The sequence below is a fragment of the Bison bison genome, unplaced genomic scaffold (genome assembly GCF_000754665.1).
Source record: "Bison bison bison isolate TAMUID 2011002044 unplaced genomic scaffold, Bison_UMD1.0 scf7180017864063, whole genome shotgun sequence".
Taxonomy (NCBI): Eukaryota; Metazoa; Chordata; class Mammalia; order Artiodactyla; family Bovidae; genus Bison; species Bison bison.
In genome coordinates, this window is record NW_011494635.1 from 2,091,653 (window position 1) to 2,108,520 (window position 16,868).

The following is a 16,868-nucleotide window of genomic DNA, read 5'->3' on the forward strand; positions in this document are numbered from 1 at the left end:
CCGATCTCAGAGCCACCACAGATTGAATCATGGACGTGTCACGTGTCGGTCAGTACACCCGTCTCTACAAGAAGCCACTTTGTTCTCCTGTCTGAAAAGACCCGGTTCATTTAAGCAGGTGCAGACCGTCTAGGGGCTGAACGTGGGCACTTTGTTAAGAGACCTGCTTTGCCTCAGAGGTTACGAGCAGACACACAGGTTACAGGTTAGGAAAACAACACACGCCTTTTGAGGAGGTGCTCATGCACCTATAGCCACAATCTTAGGTGACTGCCAGGCTCAAACTGGTAGTAGAAGCATCCAAGGCTGAGGGCACCCAGGAGGCAGAGGTCAGGGATCACCCTGGCCAGCTCCAGGGAAAGGGCTGGACGGTGTGGGTTCCCCATTAGCCTTTTCAGGATAGTTAAGGAGTGGCCTCAGTGGTTCTCAGTTCATTTCAGTTCAGTCGCTCAGTCATGTCCGACTCTTTGCGACCCCATGGCACGCCAGGCCTCCCTGTCCATCACCAACTCCCGGAGTTCACCCAGAGTCACGTCCATCGAGTCAGTGATGCCATCCAGCCATCTCGTGTTCTCAGTAGAGGTTTATTCTCCTCTGCAAGAAGGAAAAGTGCAGGGTCTGGCAGAAGGGCTTAAAGGTGGGTGGGCAGGCACTGTCATCTAGAATACCAGTTAACGCACGAGACTGGTTCCCAGCTCTCGCTGTCTCAGTGATCTGTCGCTGCCCAAGTGTTACAGCAACACGAATCATCCAGAGCTTAGGGCCACTGTGGAGACTGCTCACACATGCCTCGTGGTCATTTCAAATGGTGCTGTTTGAGTGGCTTCGCTTTCTACTCACTCTGTGTCAGTATCACAGGAAACCACCTGTGATAGCAGGTTATCAGGGGAACTCCTTCCCTGTCATTCCCCGCCTTGCATTCTGTGAACAGCTCTTTCTCTGTTGACATTTGTTTAACATGTTAGGGCTTCTTCATCCACCGCAGCGGCCACACTCACTCTCCACGTTTGTGCTTGCTCCTCTCAGGTTTGAAAACCGGCAGCGGGACATTCAAGACAAAGACAACTCACAAAATCGCTTCGGAAGCGGGTTTTTCATCCAGCGAAGGGAGTCCTTTGTCAAGGTAAAGTCGTGGAGCCTTTTTGAATCATGCCAGCAAGACGAGAAATGTCAGTCCACCCAGGGTGAAACTCTTGCTGCAAGTGATTTTGTTGGGTGACTTGATGGAACATTATGGTTTGGGTTTTGTTTATCTGAAGTGACAGTTGAAACTTTAGTCTACCTTTGAAAATATTTGCCCCAGAGCCAAGTATTGTTTTGCAGCTGTTGTTTCCTTGGTTTAAGACTCCATTGACACCTCAGTGAACCACAAATTAGCGTCTACAGCTGCTCGCAGTAGGGCTGCTTAGAAACCACACAATGGAGGGCGTCAGGAGAGGGCAGAGAGAGAACGCAGGGCCTTAAAAGAAATAAAGTGGCCTGTTTCTTCTTTCGGAGACAGCGGGTATATATACAAGCAATTGTTGGATATTTGTTTTTGTATTCCTCTTTTTTTACCAAGTATTTGGGCTGGACTATTATTTCCCTTTCTGATGTTTTCTTGCTTATTTTCAAACGTGAGAATTTATCTTTTCACATTTTTTAAACTGTAGTTTAAAACTGTAGTTTTTGGAGCAGTGATAAGCCAGTTGTGTGCTAGATTTGCAATCAACATAAAATACTGATTGTGCAGTGGCATTGAGTCACTGAGGAAGAGTTTATGGGTAGGAGTAGAAGCAGTTGTCTGATGACATACCTACCTTTTCGCTTTGAGCTAAATATCTTTTAAAACGACATACAATTGCCTTTGCAACAACATTTTAAGGGGTTAAAAGATGTCCTATAGATGATTACGTTACATTTGAAAAATTACTTGCCCTAGTGAAATTTTAAAACAGAAACTTTACATTTCTGACATTCCATAAGATTAACTTTACTTGTTTAGAAATGTAGTATTTTTACAGTGAAAAAAAAATCATTTTCATTTATGTTTTGAAAACTCTACAGTATTTTTAGGACCTGGAATATATTTAAATGAGGTTGATCTTCTGAAATTAAGTTCTTGATTTTAGAAACTTGATGTGTTCAATTTTAGGGAATCACTCTTAATTTTTAGAAACTTATTTTTAATACCTGTGTTTTTATCTATGTTTTTGAAGGAAGTGAGAGATAATGAATTATGGGATAAGAAGAGTTTTAAAGTATATTTTTATGATTTTACTATAAATTCAAGTTCTAGGTCTCCTGAAAGAAATTTTAAAAGATAATAAATTCTACAGGCAGTTTTTAGGGATTAATGTCACCATTTGGCTTAATAATACATCCCTTTAGTTTTTAAAGATTGTTAGAAGTGTTTGTTCTAGAGGTCCTAAAAAAAACAATTCTTCTTAAATTTTTCTTATATATTCCCTACTTTGGGCAATGTTTAAACACATTCAGAAAGCAGTCAGATTCTGTAGAACATTTTCTCAGTCTGATCGTTTGACATTTCACAGCTCGCATCAGTATTTCATTATAAAATCAAACTTCTTTTCCCTTCAGTTTGAGGCAGGGGCCTTTTGTTATTACTGTCATTTCTGCATGGAATTTATTTCCTAAGTTACAAGTAATCACATCATCCTCTTTAAGGAGGAAAAAAAAAAAAGAGCCCTTCAAGAACCCTTGGTTCTCCACACTTGATAATAATCCAGTGATGAAAGTTCTGGGCTTGAAGTGTGTGGGTTTGGCTCACGGTTGGTCACGGTTGGTTCTTGTGCTGGGTTTGGTGTTCATATGCCTCCCCAGGCTCGCTCTTTGTGCCTGGACTCACTGAAATTTCTTAGAGGCTTACATTTAAGGACCCCACTTACTGCAGTCATTCCTCGTGCTTTATTGCTTTTACAAGTGGTCTCGAAACCCAGTACTCGAGAATAAACATAACAGCGCAGTGCTGCTGTAGCACTTTTAAAAATTCTTCTTTGCTCTATTTTGTCAGTGAGCTGATGAGCAACCTCAAAAAAAAAAAAAAAAAAAAAAAGACCTTGCTGGACCTTTAAAAAAAAAAATGGCTTCCTCTGATGTCCTAGAGACAATAATTATGATGTGCTAGTTAAGCCCAAACTACAGCTGAGGGATTTTACTTTAAAGCAGCGGCTTGGGCGCAAAAATGCATTTATAGCTCTTTGTCTGCACCTCATTATGTGTGGGCCTGATTCATTAAGTAATTGGTTTGCAGTTGTTTACATGAGTATTAAGGCCTTCCTTTCAGCCGCCTTTGAGAGATACATTGTGCAAATGTTGCCTGTGATGAATGCAGAATGAGGGCCAGAGGGTCCGTCCTATTGGCTAAACAGTGCGCTCTGTTGAAAAGCCAGAGAAAGGGATTGGGCGCTGCTTTGCATAGCAATGACTTTCTTAATAAGCGTTACAGATTAATACACACCAGCTATAAAAGATGCAAAGAGATACTCTTAGCACATTTATCCCTGCTCATTTCATTGTGATGGTGGTGGGGTCCCAGTGCTTTCATATTCCGTTTTCCCGAGCCTCGGCTTCAGTGCCTGAGCCGTAATAGAATCCGATGTTTATTGTATTATAAATCACGGGCAAGTAGGCAGATTGGCAACAGTTTATTATTAAAGATTCTTTCAGTGTAAATCTTTTCTCCCATTGTATTTGCTTGAGCAAAATCATTTTGTGGTTGAGTGGGGATGAAAGGCATAATGTACGAAGGAGTGAGTCCTAATAGGAAGCTGTTCTCCGAGTAAAGACCACTCGTCCCCTTTTGTTCAGGGGTGCATGCCGGAGCTTCCTCTCCTCCGCAAACATTGTCTCTCCCCACCTTCCCCAGGAAGCCGTTTCCACTCTCCCGGATCCCTGTATTCAACCGAAGAGAGTATTTTAACCGCCTACCACGTTAACTGCAGTTTACTGCCTGGATCAAGATAACCTTTACCGAAAGAAAAGGAAGTGTGCTTGTAACATAATTGCCTGGGGAAAAGGTAGCAGAAGTCACCCGGCCGCCCCACCCTGGCAGGGCCCGCTGTGGGTGGCTTTCAGGGCCAGCCTTGCGGCCCCGGAAGCGGCCGGTGGAGGGCGCCAGGCAGCAGCCGTGCTCCAGTGGGGCCGTCCTGGCTCTGCTTGCCTGGCCCTGGGGCCACTTCCCCTGGGATGATCTGAAGATCACAAGGAACCCGTAGTCCAGAATAATAAACACGAGGTTTTCCTGGATGGCCTTGAGGTTCTACGGTAAAAGCCCCGTGTCTCTGGCTTAGCAAATCTACATTCTTCTTAAATTCTACCAAAGTAGCAGCTTCCTAAAGATTCCACATGTTTCTTGTCATAAGCCCGCCTACTTTACCCCCACCCCCACCCTGCCATGGCCTGAAAGAACAGTCTTTGCTTGATTGGCTGAAGGGAAGGAGTAAAGAAATTGACCCCTAAAAATGGCATCTGCTGCAGGGCCCCTGGTTGACCATCAGGGGGCGCTCAGACTTTGTCTAATTAAAGCTTTCCGCCTTCAGTAGACCTCGAAAATTTAAAATCAAGGATTCACAGTGGTTTGTTGGCACGCTGATTGCAAAATTTTTTTTGTTTCTGAATTGTCTTTTTGCCTTATATTTTTCCAGAAATATGTCTGGAGGAAAATTCTAGATGAAGACGCTATGTGAGACATTTTAATAACTGATTTTAGCCAGTGGTCAAGATCATTAGAAGTTACAGAATTCAGAGTCTAGAGACCACGTCTTCTCATAAGTCAGTTATTCTTTGCTGGCTTTTGATCAGACCCTAGAACTGCAAGGACTCTTCCCACGGGGGGCCCTTCCTCATCGTCCCCAGCACCAGAGGCCAAGTTCTTGGCAGGACCCTCGGAGTCTCACTGCCACACTTGATGGACGTGGCCTCAAAGCCACAGTAACTTGGGTATGTTTGTTAATGGGCTATACATACATTTTTCTTTCAAAAATATGATACTGACCATGAGGTTGAGAGTCAGTGTGTTACTAATATTAGAACCCCCCCAGCTCTGAGGAGCTCCTGGGGCCTGCACCATCCCCGCCCCACCCCGCCAAGCCTGGGCCTGCCTCCCAGGACCCTGTGCTCACCTGACAGCCCTGACACTCCTTCATAAGCACAGCGCGTCGCTGCTGTGACTTAATGAGCCGTAGAACTTCCCCGATGGCTCAGATGGTAAAGAATCTGCCTGCATCGTGGGAGACCCAGGTTTGATCCTTGAGTTGGGAAGATCCCTTGGAGAAGGAAATGGCAACCCACTCCAGTACTCTTGCCTGGAGAATCCCGTGGACAAATCCATGGGGTCGCAAAGAGTCGGACACGACTGAGCAACTAACACACTAGGAACCCATGAGTTTTTCAGGTCTCCCTTCGTCTCTATTTGCTGGCCCCACAAACCTGAATCCTTACAGATGTCCTTGCCACCTCATTTTGTACCTATATTGACTCTGGTGACTCAGCTGGTAAAGAATCTGCCTGCAATGTGGGAGACGTAGGTTCGATCCCTGGGTTGGGAAGATCCCCTGAGAAGGGAAAGTCTGCCCACTCCAGTATTCTGACCTGGAGAATTCCATGGACTGTATAGTCCACAGGGTCGCAGAGTCAGACAGGACTGAGCGACTTTCACTTTCATGTTAACTATGTAGACTATTTCTAGCAATATTATTAGCTTTTGTTCATATTAACGTGAACAGTCGACACTGTCAATTTCAGCTGTTTTCTCTAGTTACCCGTGTCAGCAGGATCACATCCTAGGTGCTCACGAGATGCTGTGCTTAGAATAAGACCTGCTGTTTAAGACCCTGGCCAACCTTAACTTCTTACATGTAGCAGGGCTGAGAACAAAAGTGATTTTGATGAGAGTTGTCCCAATCGTGTGTCCTAATCCCTTATCAACAGCAAGGGAATGTATAAATAACATGGGAAACTGAGATGGCTTGATGGACAGACAGAGGGAAGACGTGCGATGAAGCCTGAGTGGTGGAATGTTGACAGGTGGGCACACGGTGCTCCCTGTGCGGAAGGGGAGGTTCCACCCTGCCGGGACACTGTCCTGTTGGAATGCGACCGGTGGGGCGCGGCCACACCTTAGTCTAATCAGCTATCCTGGTGTTTGACCTGAAAGAGCTCTGTTTGGAAATAGGACCTCCAGTCCAATGGTGAACTTCTAGGGGAAAAAGAAGAACCCACAAACCCTGCCCTCTTGGACTGCAGGAGTCACCCATGGGGCCGGGGAGGGCGGACTCCCTGGTTTACTGCCTAGGCGTGAGGTGATGGCCCTGCTTCATGAAGGCCTCAGTGGACCCAGCCCTGGGCCTCTGTCTGGTTCTGGGTGCAGCCTGCAGGCTGAGAGAGCTTTTACATTTTTTAACAGTTGGGAAAAAATCCAGAGAAGAATAATGCTGCCTGACACCTGAAAGTTATATGAAATTCAAGTTTCAGCGTCTCTACATCAAGTTTGATCAGAACACAGCCACATCCACTAGTTCACATACTGCCCGTGGCTGTCTTCGTGCTGTAGCCAGAGTTGAGTAGTTGACAGAGACCACACACCTGCGCTGTTTACCCTCCACAGCTCACCTTTGCTGCCTCTGCCGCACAAACCGGAGGTGTGACATCCACACCATCGGGGAAGTTCAGGCCATCGGGGTCCAGATGCGTTATATCTGATGGAACACAGGGACCTAGCCCATGGCCTGTAACCTGAACTCTTGTATTCTTATGCTTTCAGAAGTGTATTTGGTTTGGGTTTTTCTCTTACGGTACCTTACGGTAATAGGTGCACAAGATGGCTCTGTCTACACCCAGGAGATTTCTCACACCATCCCCACTGGCCTTGACTTAGCTTTAGATGTTAGATGTGACCCAGAGAAAGAAATATTGACCCTGCAAATCACATGTAATGAAAACCAACCTTGCATTGCAGTGTCACATCGACTTGCAGGGATGGCTTCCCAAAGGGAAAAATACTTGCTCCTAAGGGGTGAGACGGAGAAGGCAATGGCACCCCACTCCAGTACTCTTGCCTGGAAAATCCCATGGACAGAGGAGCCTGGTGGACTGCAGTCCATGGGGTCACACAGAGTCGGTCACGACTAAGCAGCAGCAGCAGCAGGGGTGAGAATGGTGTCGGAAACACCCAGGAGCATCTTCCACCTTCCTTGGTGAACACGGATGTTTAGTTTTGAAATATGTTTCTGGGTAGACACTTGAACAACCTGATCTGAACTCAGATAAAAATAGAAACATGCAGATTAAATAATCTAACATCAAATGTTGATCAAGTAAGTGCCTTTAAGCAAGGCCCTGTGATTACTGAGGCTCACCTGTTCCTTCTGCATGTATTGCTGAGCACCTGCTAAGGGCGGGACACTGGTTACCAGGCACCGAAACAGGTACAGTGGATGTTCTCATGGAGCTGACAGCCTAAGGGCAGTCACATGTCAGTGTGTAACAGAAATGGCTGTGAAAGAGCAAATTTGATGAAGACTTGGGGATGGAGGATGGGGTGGAGGGGATGGGGAGGCTATAGCAGGAAGCCCAATGAAGTCTAGACATCAACCTTGGAGGTGCTGTTCAGGCTTCTTTTGCCAAAAGCAGTGGGAAGGCATTGAAGAATTTTCATTTTCAGCAGGGAGGCAGAGTAATCAGAGTTGTGTTTCAAAAGCTCACTCTTACTGCCAAGTGGAAAGTGGGCTGGAGGGAACAAGGTGGATGTGGTGTCACCAGTTAGGGGGCTGTTAAAAGGCAGGTAGAGATGCTACTTTGGCCGACCAGGTTGTAGCGGTGCCAGCAGATAGGGGACTAGTGAGGATTTGGGAAGTGCAGGGAGGTAAGCTTGGTAGGACCTAATGACTGATTGGGTGTGGGAGAACAGAGGAGTTGCGAAGGGTTGGGAGGGAATCAAGGCTTGGGGTGCCGTTGGCCAAGACAGGAAAAGGGCCCAGGTTTGGTGAAGAAGCATGAGTTTGGTTGTGGGTGGACATGCTGGCTGGCATGCTGGCCATGAGATGCTTCAGAGGCAGCCAAGTTGAGCCAGCCAGTGAGCTCTGGACATGCGTGTGGAGCTCAGAGCAGGGGCCACGTGGTAAGGACCTGGCGTGTGCTTACCTGCCTCTGTGCCCTTGTCTTGCCCTGGCCTGGAAATCCCTTCCAGCTGCCACAGTAGAGTCCAGGGGGTGCCTTGCTTCCCTGGGATCTTGCAGCCACACTACCACCTACCCCATCATCCACCTGTTCTCTCAGTCCTCCCTGTAGTGCTCCTGCCAGCCCCCTGCCAGCCAGGTGGCTCTAATTATTTGAATATCAACTGGCAAATTAGTCTCTCTCTGCATCTTTATAGCATTGTTATATCTGCTGACCCCTGCCCCAGAGTGAGCCCCGTGTCCTCGTGAAGTGGGAGCTGGATAAATAGTAGACACAACCCGCAACAATATTTTTTTTGGATCTGTCTTCTAAAGGAAATAAAAGCAAAAATAAATGGAACCTAAAAAAAAATTAATGGGACCTAATTAGACTTAAAAACTTTTGCACAGAAGAGGAAACCATTGACAAACCAAAAGACAGCCTACATACAGACCAGGTGGAAATATTTGCTAATGATATGACTGATAAGGGGTTAATATCGAAAATAAAGAGCTCATACAACTAAATAAAAAAAAAAACCCTATTAAAAAATGGGCAGAAGACCCAAATAGACATTTTTTTTTTCAGGGACATGGAGATGACCAACAAGAACACAGAAAGATGCTTCAAATTGCTAATTGTTAGAGAAATGCAGATCAAAACCACAATGAGGTCAGAATGGCCATCCTTATAAAAGACCACAAATAACAAATATTTGTGAGACTGTAGAAAAGAAGTAACACTTCATACATTGGTGGGAATGTAAATTGGTGCAGCCACCATAGAAAACAGTATGGAAGGAGGTTTCTCAAAAAAACTGAAAATAGAGCTATCATGCTGCTGCTGCTAAGTCACTTCAGTCGTGTCCGACTCTGTGTGACCCCATAGATGGCAGCCCACCAGGCTCCCCCGTCCCTGGGATTCTCCAGGCAAGAACACTAGAGTGGGTTGCCATTTCCTTCTCCAATGCATGAAAGTAAAAAGTGAAAGTGAAGTCACTCAGTTATGTCCGACCCTCAGCGACCCCATGGACTGCAGCCTACCAGGCTCCTCCGTCCATGGGATTCTCCAGGCAAGAACACTATCATATAACCATATGATAACTATCATATATAATATAAAGAGCTATCATATAACTCAGCAATTCCACTCTTGGGTATATATCTGAAAGAAATGAAAATACTATTTGAAATGATACATGCACCCTGATGTTGCCAAGATACGGAAGCAACCTGGGGGCCCGCCAGCAGATGAGTGGATAAAGAAGATGTGGTCCATGTGTACAGCGAAACCTGCTCAGCCACAAAAGGATGAAATTTTGTCATTTACATCACCACGGGTGGACTTGAAGGATTTTACACTAAGAGAAGTAAGTCAAAGAAAGAAAGACAAATGTTGTATGATATCCCTTAATGTAGAATCTAAAAAAAAATACAATAAACCAGTGCTTGTAATAAAAAAACAGGCTCATAGACACAGAGAACCCTATCAAGGACGTCCTGTGTAGCACAGGGAGCTCTACTCGATAATCTGCTAACGACCTACGTGGGAAAAGAATCTAAAAGAGGGTGGTTAGGAACTTCCCTGGTGGTCCAGTAGGTGAGACTTTGTGCTTCCAGTGCCAGGGGCCCAGGTTTAATCCCAGGCCAGGGAACTAGATCCCACCTACCTCAACTAAGAGTCCACGTGCCGCAACTAAGAACTCGCATACCACAGCGAAGATTGGAGATCTCACGTGCTGCCAGTAAGACCCAGCACAGCCAAAAAATAAATATTTTTAAATAAATAAAAAGAGTAGAGGTATGTGTATAACTGATTCACTTTGCTATACAACACAAACTGGTACAACATTCTAAATCAACTACACTCCAATAAAAAATTTTCAAGATACAATGAACAAACTAGTGGTTACCAGTAGGGTGTGCTAGGGGAGGAGATTAAGAGGTACGGGTTTTATTGTACAACACAGGGAATATAGCCAACATTTTATAATAACTATAAATGAATATAACCTTTCAAAATTGTGAATCACTGTGTTGTATACATGTAACATATAATACTATACATCGGCTATATCTCAAAACAAAGAAACAGGTACCAAGTTTAAAGGGAACATTGACAGATGTTGAGCCTAGAAAATTACGCCTTCATGGAGCTTCTTTTCTGGAAAAAAAAAATGTAAATTATGGCAGCTGTGGCAGAAGGCAGATTTTCAAGTCCTAGGTTAGCCCAAAGGAACAGAGGTGAGTCCCCAGGGTTTCTGGAGTCACTGCTGCACAATGGTCCTCGCCCTTTCTCAGCCCTCTTCCCAGCTAAAGGCCAGAATCTGCCTTCATGGAATAATCTCCAAATGTAAACTCGAGTGAAAACTTCAACAGAAACATGAGAAAAACATCGGAATGTCAAGCCATACACAAGCAACTATTTCTTTTTTAATATCCCCTTGACCGTTTACTAGACAGAGTGCCTGATGAACTATGGACTGAGGTTCGTGACATTGTACAGGAGACAAGGATCAAGACCATCCCCATGGAAAAGAAATGCAAAAAAGCAAAATGGCTGTCTGGGGAGGCCTTACAAATAGCTGTGAAAAGAAGAGAAGCAAAAAGCAAAGGAGAAAAGGAAAGATATAAACATCTGAATGCGGAGTTCCAAAGAATAGCAAGAAGAGATAAGAAAGCCTTCTTCAGCGACCAGTGCAAAGAAATAGAGGAAAACAACAGAATGGGAAAGACTAGGGATCTCTTCAAGAAAATCAGAGATACCAAGGGAATATTTCATGCAAAGATGGGCTCGATAAAGGACAGAAATGGTATGGACCTAACAGAAGCAGAAGATATTAAGAAGAGGTGGCAAGAATACACAGAAGAACTGTACAAAAAAGATCTACACAACGCAGATAATCATGATGGTGTGATCATTCACCTAGAGCCAGACATCCTGGAATGTGAAGTCAAGTGGGCCTTAGAAAGCATCACTATGAACAAAGCTAGTGGAGGTGATAGAATTCCAGTTGAGCTATTTCAAATCCTGAAAGATGATGCTGTGAAAGTGCTGCATTCAATATGCCAGCAAATTTGGAAAACTCAGCAGTGGCCACAGGACTGGAAAAGGTCAGTTTTCCTCCCAATCCCAAAGAAAGGCAATGCCAAAGAATGTTCAAACTACTGCACAATTGCATTCATCTCACACGCTAGTAAAGTAATGCTCAAAATTCTCCAAGCCAGGCTTCAGCCGTACGTGAACCGTGAACTTCCAGATGTTCAAGCTGGTTTTAGAAAAGGCAGAGGAACCAGAGATCAAATTACCAACATCCGCTGGAGCATCAAAAAAGCAAGAGAGTTCCAGAAAAACATCTATTTCTGCTTTATTGACTATGCCAAAGCCTTTGACTGTGTGGATCACAATAAACTGTGGAAAATTCTGAAAGAGATGGGAATACCAGACCATCTGATCTGCCTCTTGAGAAACCTATATGCAGGTCAGGAAGCAACAGTTAGAACTAGACATGGAACAACAGACTGGTTCCAAATAGGAAAAGGAGTACATCAGGGCTGTATATTGTCACCCTGCTTATTTAACTTCTATGCAGAGTACATCATGTGAAACGCTGGGCTGGAAGAAGCACAAGCTGGAATCAAGATTGCCGGGAGAAATATCAATAACCTCAGATATGCAGATGACACCACCCTTATGGCAGAAAGTGAAGAGGAATTAAAAAGCCTCTTGATGAAGGTGAAAGAGGAGAGTGAAAAAGTTGGCTTAAAACAACATTCAGAAAACGAAGATCATGGCATCTGGTCCCATCACTTCATGGGAAATAGATGGGGAAACAGTGGAAACAGTGTGAGACTTTATTTTTTGGGGCTCCAAAATCACTGCAGATGGTGATTGCAGCCATGAAATTAAAAGACGCTTACTCCTTGGAAGAAAAGTTATGCCCAACCTAGATAGCATATTCAAAAGCAGAGACATTACTTTGCCAACAAAGGTTCGTCTAGTCAAGGCTATGGTTTTTCCAGTGGTCATGTATGGATGTGAGAGTTGGACTGTGAAGAAGGCTGAGTGCCGAAGAATCGATGCTTTTGAACTGTGGTGTTGGAAAAGACTCTTGAGGGTCCCTTGGACTGCAAGGAGATCCAACCAGTCCATTCTGAAGGAGATCAGCCCTGGGATTACTTTGGAAGGAATGATGCTAAAGCTGAAACTCCAGTACTTTGGCCACCTCATGCGAAGAGTTGACTCATTGGAAAAGATTCTGATGCTGGGAGGGATTGGGGGCAGGAGAAGAAGGGGACGACAGAGGATGAGATGGCTGGATGGGATCACTGACTCGGTGAACATGAGTCTGAGTGAACTCCGGGAGTTGGTGATGGACAGGGAGGCCTGGCATGCTGTGATTTTGGGGGTCGCAAAGAGTTTGACACGACTGAGCGACTGAACTGAACTGACCATTTACTACAAACCTTAAAGAATTTAAGTGTAATTAAAAGCTTGGATGGTGCTCCCAGAGATGACTCTCACATGCATGACAATTGGGATGGAGAAGGTGATGGAGGTGGGCACCACCTCTTACAGAGCCACCTGCTCGGGCCAACGGCTTCAGTAAGCATGTCAGCCAGCGTCAGATGCATCCTTGGACCCTCACATTTTCGTGTATGTGACACACGGAAACCTGAACACAGGTGACAGGACACTTGAGTTTTCTCCACCCAGAGTCAGTGTCCTTAATTAAGCACACAGAATTTATTGTGAACTCCTTGTTAAACGGTTGAGTGTTGGTATCACGGGCTTGATGGAGGTAAGTTTTGTAACCTCTTGGCTTACTTCTCGCTGCTCCCGGGTCATCTACTTCCAGCTGGGCTGGCAGTGATGAGTTGTGCCTGCTTGTGTGCCCCTGGGCCTGCCTCCTGCCTTCCCAGCGAGCGGGAGACCAAGGCTCCTGGGACCCTTCCACCAGAGAGCATCAATCAGTAGGTGCCTCTGGACCAAGGGGACCCTGACATTTGCTTTCTGCTTTTAAAACTTGGGGAGTAAACATAAACTTCTTGGCCTCTCAGTGAGTAACAAGTGCCTCTTTCCTCACTTACCCATGTAAAACTATTAGTCTTTTTTTCAAAATTTAGGTTCTATTTCTTTATTTTACAGGCATGAAAATGAAGGGAAGCTAACTACCAATTTAAAGTCTAAAGGTAAGAGAAACAGTTGGAGACCAGACTGTCATTTTGTGTTTTAACAAAAAGGGTGGTTTGTGATGTGTGGTGTCATCTGCACCTTTAAGGGAGATATGAGGGGGTGGAGAGCCTGCCTGTGCTCACGGCCCGAAAGTCTCCCTGGAAGGACCCGTGGCCTCTACAGAGAACAGGAGGCTTCTCCCTGGGAAGGACCCGGAGGCTTCTCCTGTGGCCAGGGACCACACCGTTTTAACTTGCAGGTGTGAGTTTGCCAGGGATCCTGGCCTGTGCTCTAGGCACGTCTGCTCACGTGCACCACATGGGGTCCCCAGGAAGCCCTTTGTGGGCTGGGTTGGTGAAGTCGAGCTAATCAGACTGTAGAGATGCTGAGCTGCTCTCTGGTTTTCTCTTCCAGCCTTCTGGAGCGAGTCTGATGAGAGTAACTCAGAAATCGAAGCTGCTCTACGTCCCAGGACACCATAACACATCCACCAATGATTTTGGTGATTTTTATGACTTATAAGCTGCAATATCTGTTAGAAATAAAGTTTCCAAACAAGCTAAGTCCCTGTGTTCAGATGTAATGTCCAAAATCATTGTGCCCTTTTAAGTTTTCTAGTTGTTTAACATGAGAAGTTGGTCCCTAAGATTGTTAGGGACCATATTGTTATTCCAGTGGAATTTCATGATGTAAATATAAAGTGGCATATTTGTTTTGAAGCGTTATCAAAAAGCACAGTGATGAATACAGTGCCCATCAAAACCCAGTTGGTTTCTTTGTAGAAGTTGACAGGCTAATTCTAAAATTCATAACAAAATTCAGGGGACCCAAAATAACCAAGTCAGTCTTGAAAAAGTTGGAGGACTCGCACTTTGCAGTTTTGAAACTTACTTAAATGCTGCAGTAAGTGAAGATAGGGTAAGTAAAGATGGTGTAGTAGCTCAGATGGTAAAGCATCTGCCTGCAATGCAGGAGATCTGGGATGGATCCCTTGGTCAGGGAAATCCCCTGGAGAAGGGAATGGCAACCCACTCCAGTATTCTTGCCTGGAGAATTCCATGGGCAGAGGAGCCTAGTGGGCTACAGTCCTTGGGGGCAGGCTACAGTCCCAGAGTCAGACATGACTGAGCAACTTAACACGCAGACAGTTAAGACCGTGTGGTACTGCGAGAAATACTGATTCACATATAATCCGGAATTGATGATCCAGTCATAAACTGTCAAATTTATGATCAGTTGATTTTCAGTAATGTTGCCAAGACCATTCAGTGGGGAACGAACTGGTATTTTCAACAAATGATGCTGAGACAACTGGACAGTCTAATGCGAAGAGATGAAGTTGGATCTCTACCTCACACTGTGTACAAACAGTAACCCAAAATGGGTCAAAGACCCAATGTAAGAGCTGAACTATCAAATTCTGAAGAGGAAACATGGGTAAAAACCCTTGTGACTTGAATTAGTCAAGATAACAAAAGCACTAACAACAGAAAAACACAGTCAAGATCATAAAGACGAACATAGAAACGGTCACAGGCCAGAGGAGACAAAGGAGATATGACATCTCAGTGAAATGTGGGACCCTGGATTGGATCCTTGAACAAAAAGAGTGGACATTAATGGAAAATTTGGTGAAATCCAAATCAAGTCTGGAGTTTAGTTGATAAAATAGGGATTCCCTGGTGGCTCAATCAGTAAAGAGTCTGCCTGCAATGCAGGAGACCCAGGTTTGATCTCTGGGTTGGGAAGATCCCCTGGAGAAGGATATGGCAACCCACTCCAGTATTTTTGCCTGGAAAATCCCATGGAAGGAGAAGTCTGGCAGGCTACAGTCCATGGTGTCGCAGAGTCGGACACGACTGAGCAACTTCACAGCACAGCTTAGCTGATAGTGATGCCTGGTGTTGGTTTCTTAGTTCTGACAAACCCACCACAGAAATGTGAAATTAGGGGCTTCCAGGGTGGTCCAGTGGCTAGGAATCCAAGCCCCCCAAACAGAGTCCAGGTTCCATCCATGGTCGGAAAACTAGCCCACATGCCACAACTAAGACCCAGGGCAGCCAAATAAATAAATAATGAATATTTTTTAAAATGTGGGATTAGAGGAATGTACCACTAGAGGAAACTGAACCTGAGTGAAAGGTACAGAAGAACTCTGTGATCTTTGCAGCTTCTCTAAAAATCTAAACTTAGTCCACACACACACAAGTCCAGTGGTCAACATTATTGACGTTTGGGTAATTGCTTCTAGAGTTTCTCTATGCATATAAAACCCTTTAAAAACTCTTGTAAACACTTTTAATTTTAATTCTAGATTTTACCAAGTTTAAACAGCTTGCTTATACCCACTAAAAAAATAAAACAAGCCCTTCAGCCAGGATGCTTCCTAGATATTGTCAGGCGTGCTGATGGAACATACAGAGTCCTGCCTCTGCATAGCTTCTACTAGAGGCCACACATGTGAGCACTGATGCTGGTCCTGAGCAAAGCCTCGGGTGGTGCTGGACTTCAACATGAGTGTATCTTACATTCAGTAGTGGTAGGGAAGGCCTGGGGCCCAATGCCATTACCAGGCAGAATTTTCCATCGAAAATTAATGCATTTTATTTTCAGTTACTTTGTATTTATCTCCAGTGACCCTGGTTTAAAAAGAAGTGGTATAAATTTCCCTTTTCAAATACTCTTTAGGGGAAAGAAGATAACTGACTTTTGAAAATATACGAAGAGGGGGCGCTCTGCTCACCAACAACTTGCTAACCTATTTTGGGGTCTCTGCCGGGGTTAAGCTCCCAGGGAGGCCGTGCACTGGGCCCACAGCTTGTCTTGTTTCCCAGGTAAGAGCAGAATCACAGCCTAAGTTAACAACCTGTGTTTTCTTTTGCTCTCTAACAACTGCCGCACTCAGAAGACTGGCCCCAGGCGTCGGCGTTCTTCCCCCCTACATCAGCCCGAGCTCTGACACTGGCTGCAGGTCCTACAACTCTGTTCCATTCTGGTAGTATCTGGAGTTAGTGCAGACCCCAGTTTCCTGGCTCAGTCCCACAAGGCTAACCCCTACTTCAGACGCCAATCAGAGGTTGTAGGGCCCCAGATTCCCAAAATCTCCATCTGATTGCTCTGTAAATTGAGGTCCCCACAACTTGAGTCTGATAATCTGTCAGAATGGCTCACAAGACCCAGTGTAACCCTTTGTTACATTTAGCAGTTTATCATGAAATATGATCAAGTACAGCGGAGACCATCCAGGTGCAAAGATGTGCAGGGTGGGATCCGGGGAAAGGGCACGGAGCTCTCACGTCCCCACTGGGTGCAGTCCCCTCCCGGCACCGCCACGTGCTGAGCAACCCAGAAGCGCTGTGAATCTTCGGTGATTTTACGGCAGCCTCATCATGTAGGCATGATTGATTATTAACTCCACTTCCAACAACCTGATTGTCCATTGACAGATGAACGGGTGAAGAAGATGTGGTACATATATACAATAGAATACCACTCAGCCATAAAAAAGAACGAAGTAGAGTCATTTGCATCAACAT

The 16,868-nt window shown here is 45.1% G+C and overlaps 1 protein-coding gene across 2 annotated transcripts in view; it reads left to right on the forward strand.

Annotated features, from left to right (window-relative positions):
* KIZ (kizuna centrosomal protein) overlaps positions 1-14,051 on the forward strand; it is a 93,758-nt gene extending 79,707 nt beyond the window's left edge. Inside the window, exons 11-13 of one of the 2 annotated variants that reach the window (XM_010836335.1) lie at positions 1,027-1,123; positions 13,306-13,349; positions 13,747-14,051. In XM_010836335.1, the coding sequence (XP_010834637.1) occupies positions 1,027-1,123; positions 13,306-13,349; positions 13,747-13,814 (209 nt within the window). In that variant the 3' untranslated portion in view covers positions 13,815-14,051. The remainder of the gene's footprint in view (positions 1-1,026; positions 1,124-13,305; positions 13,350-13,746) is intronic. The other variant, XM_010836334.1, reaches the window with a different exon arrangement.
* The last annotated feature ends 2,817 nt before the right edge of the window (positions 14,052-16,868 follow it).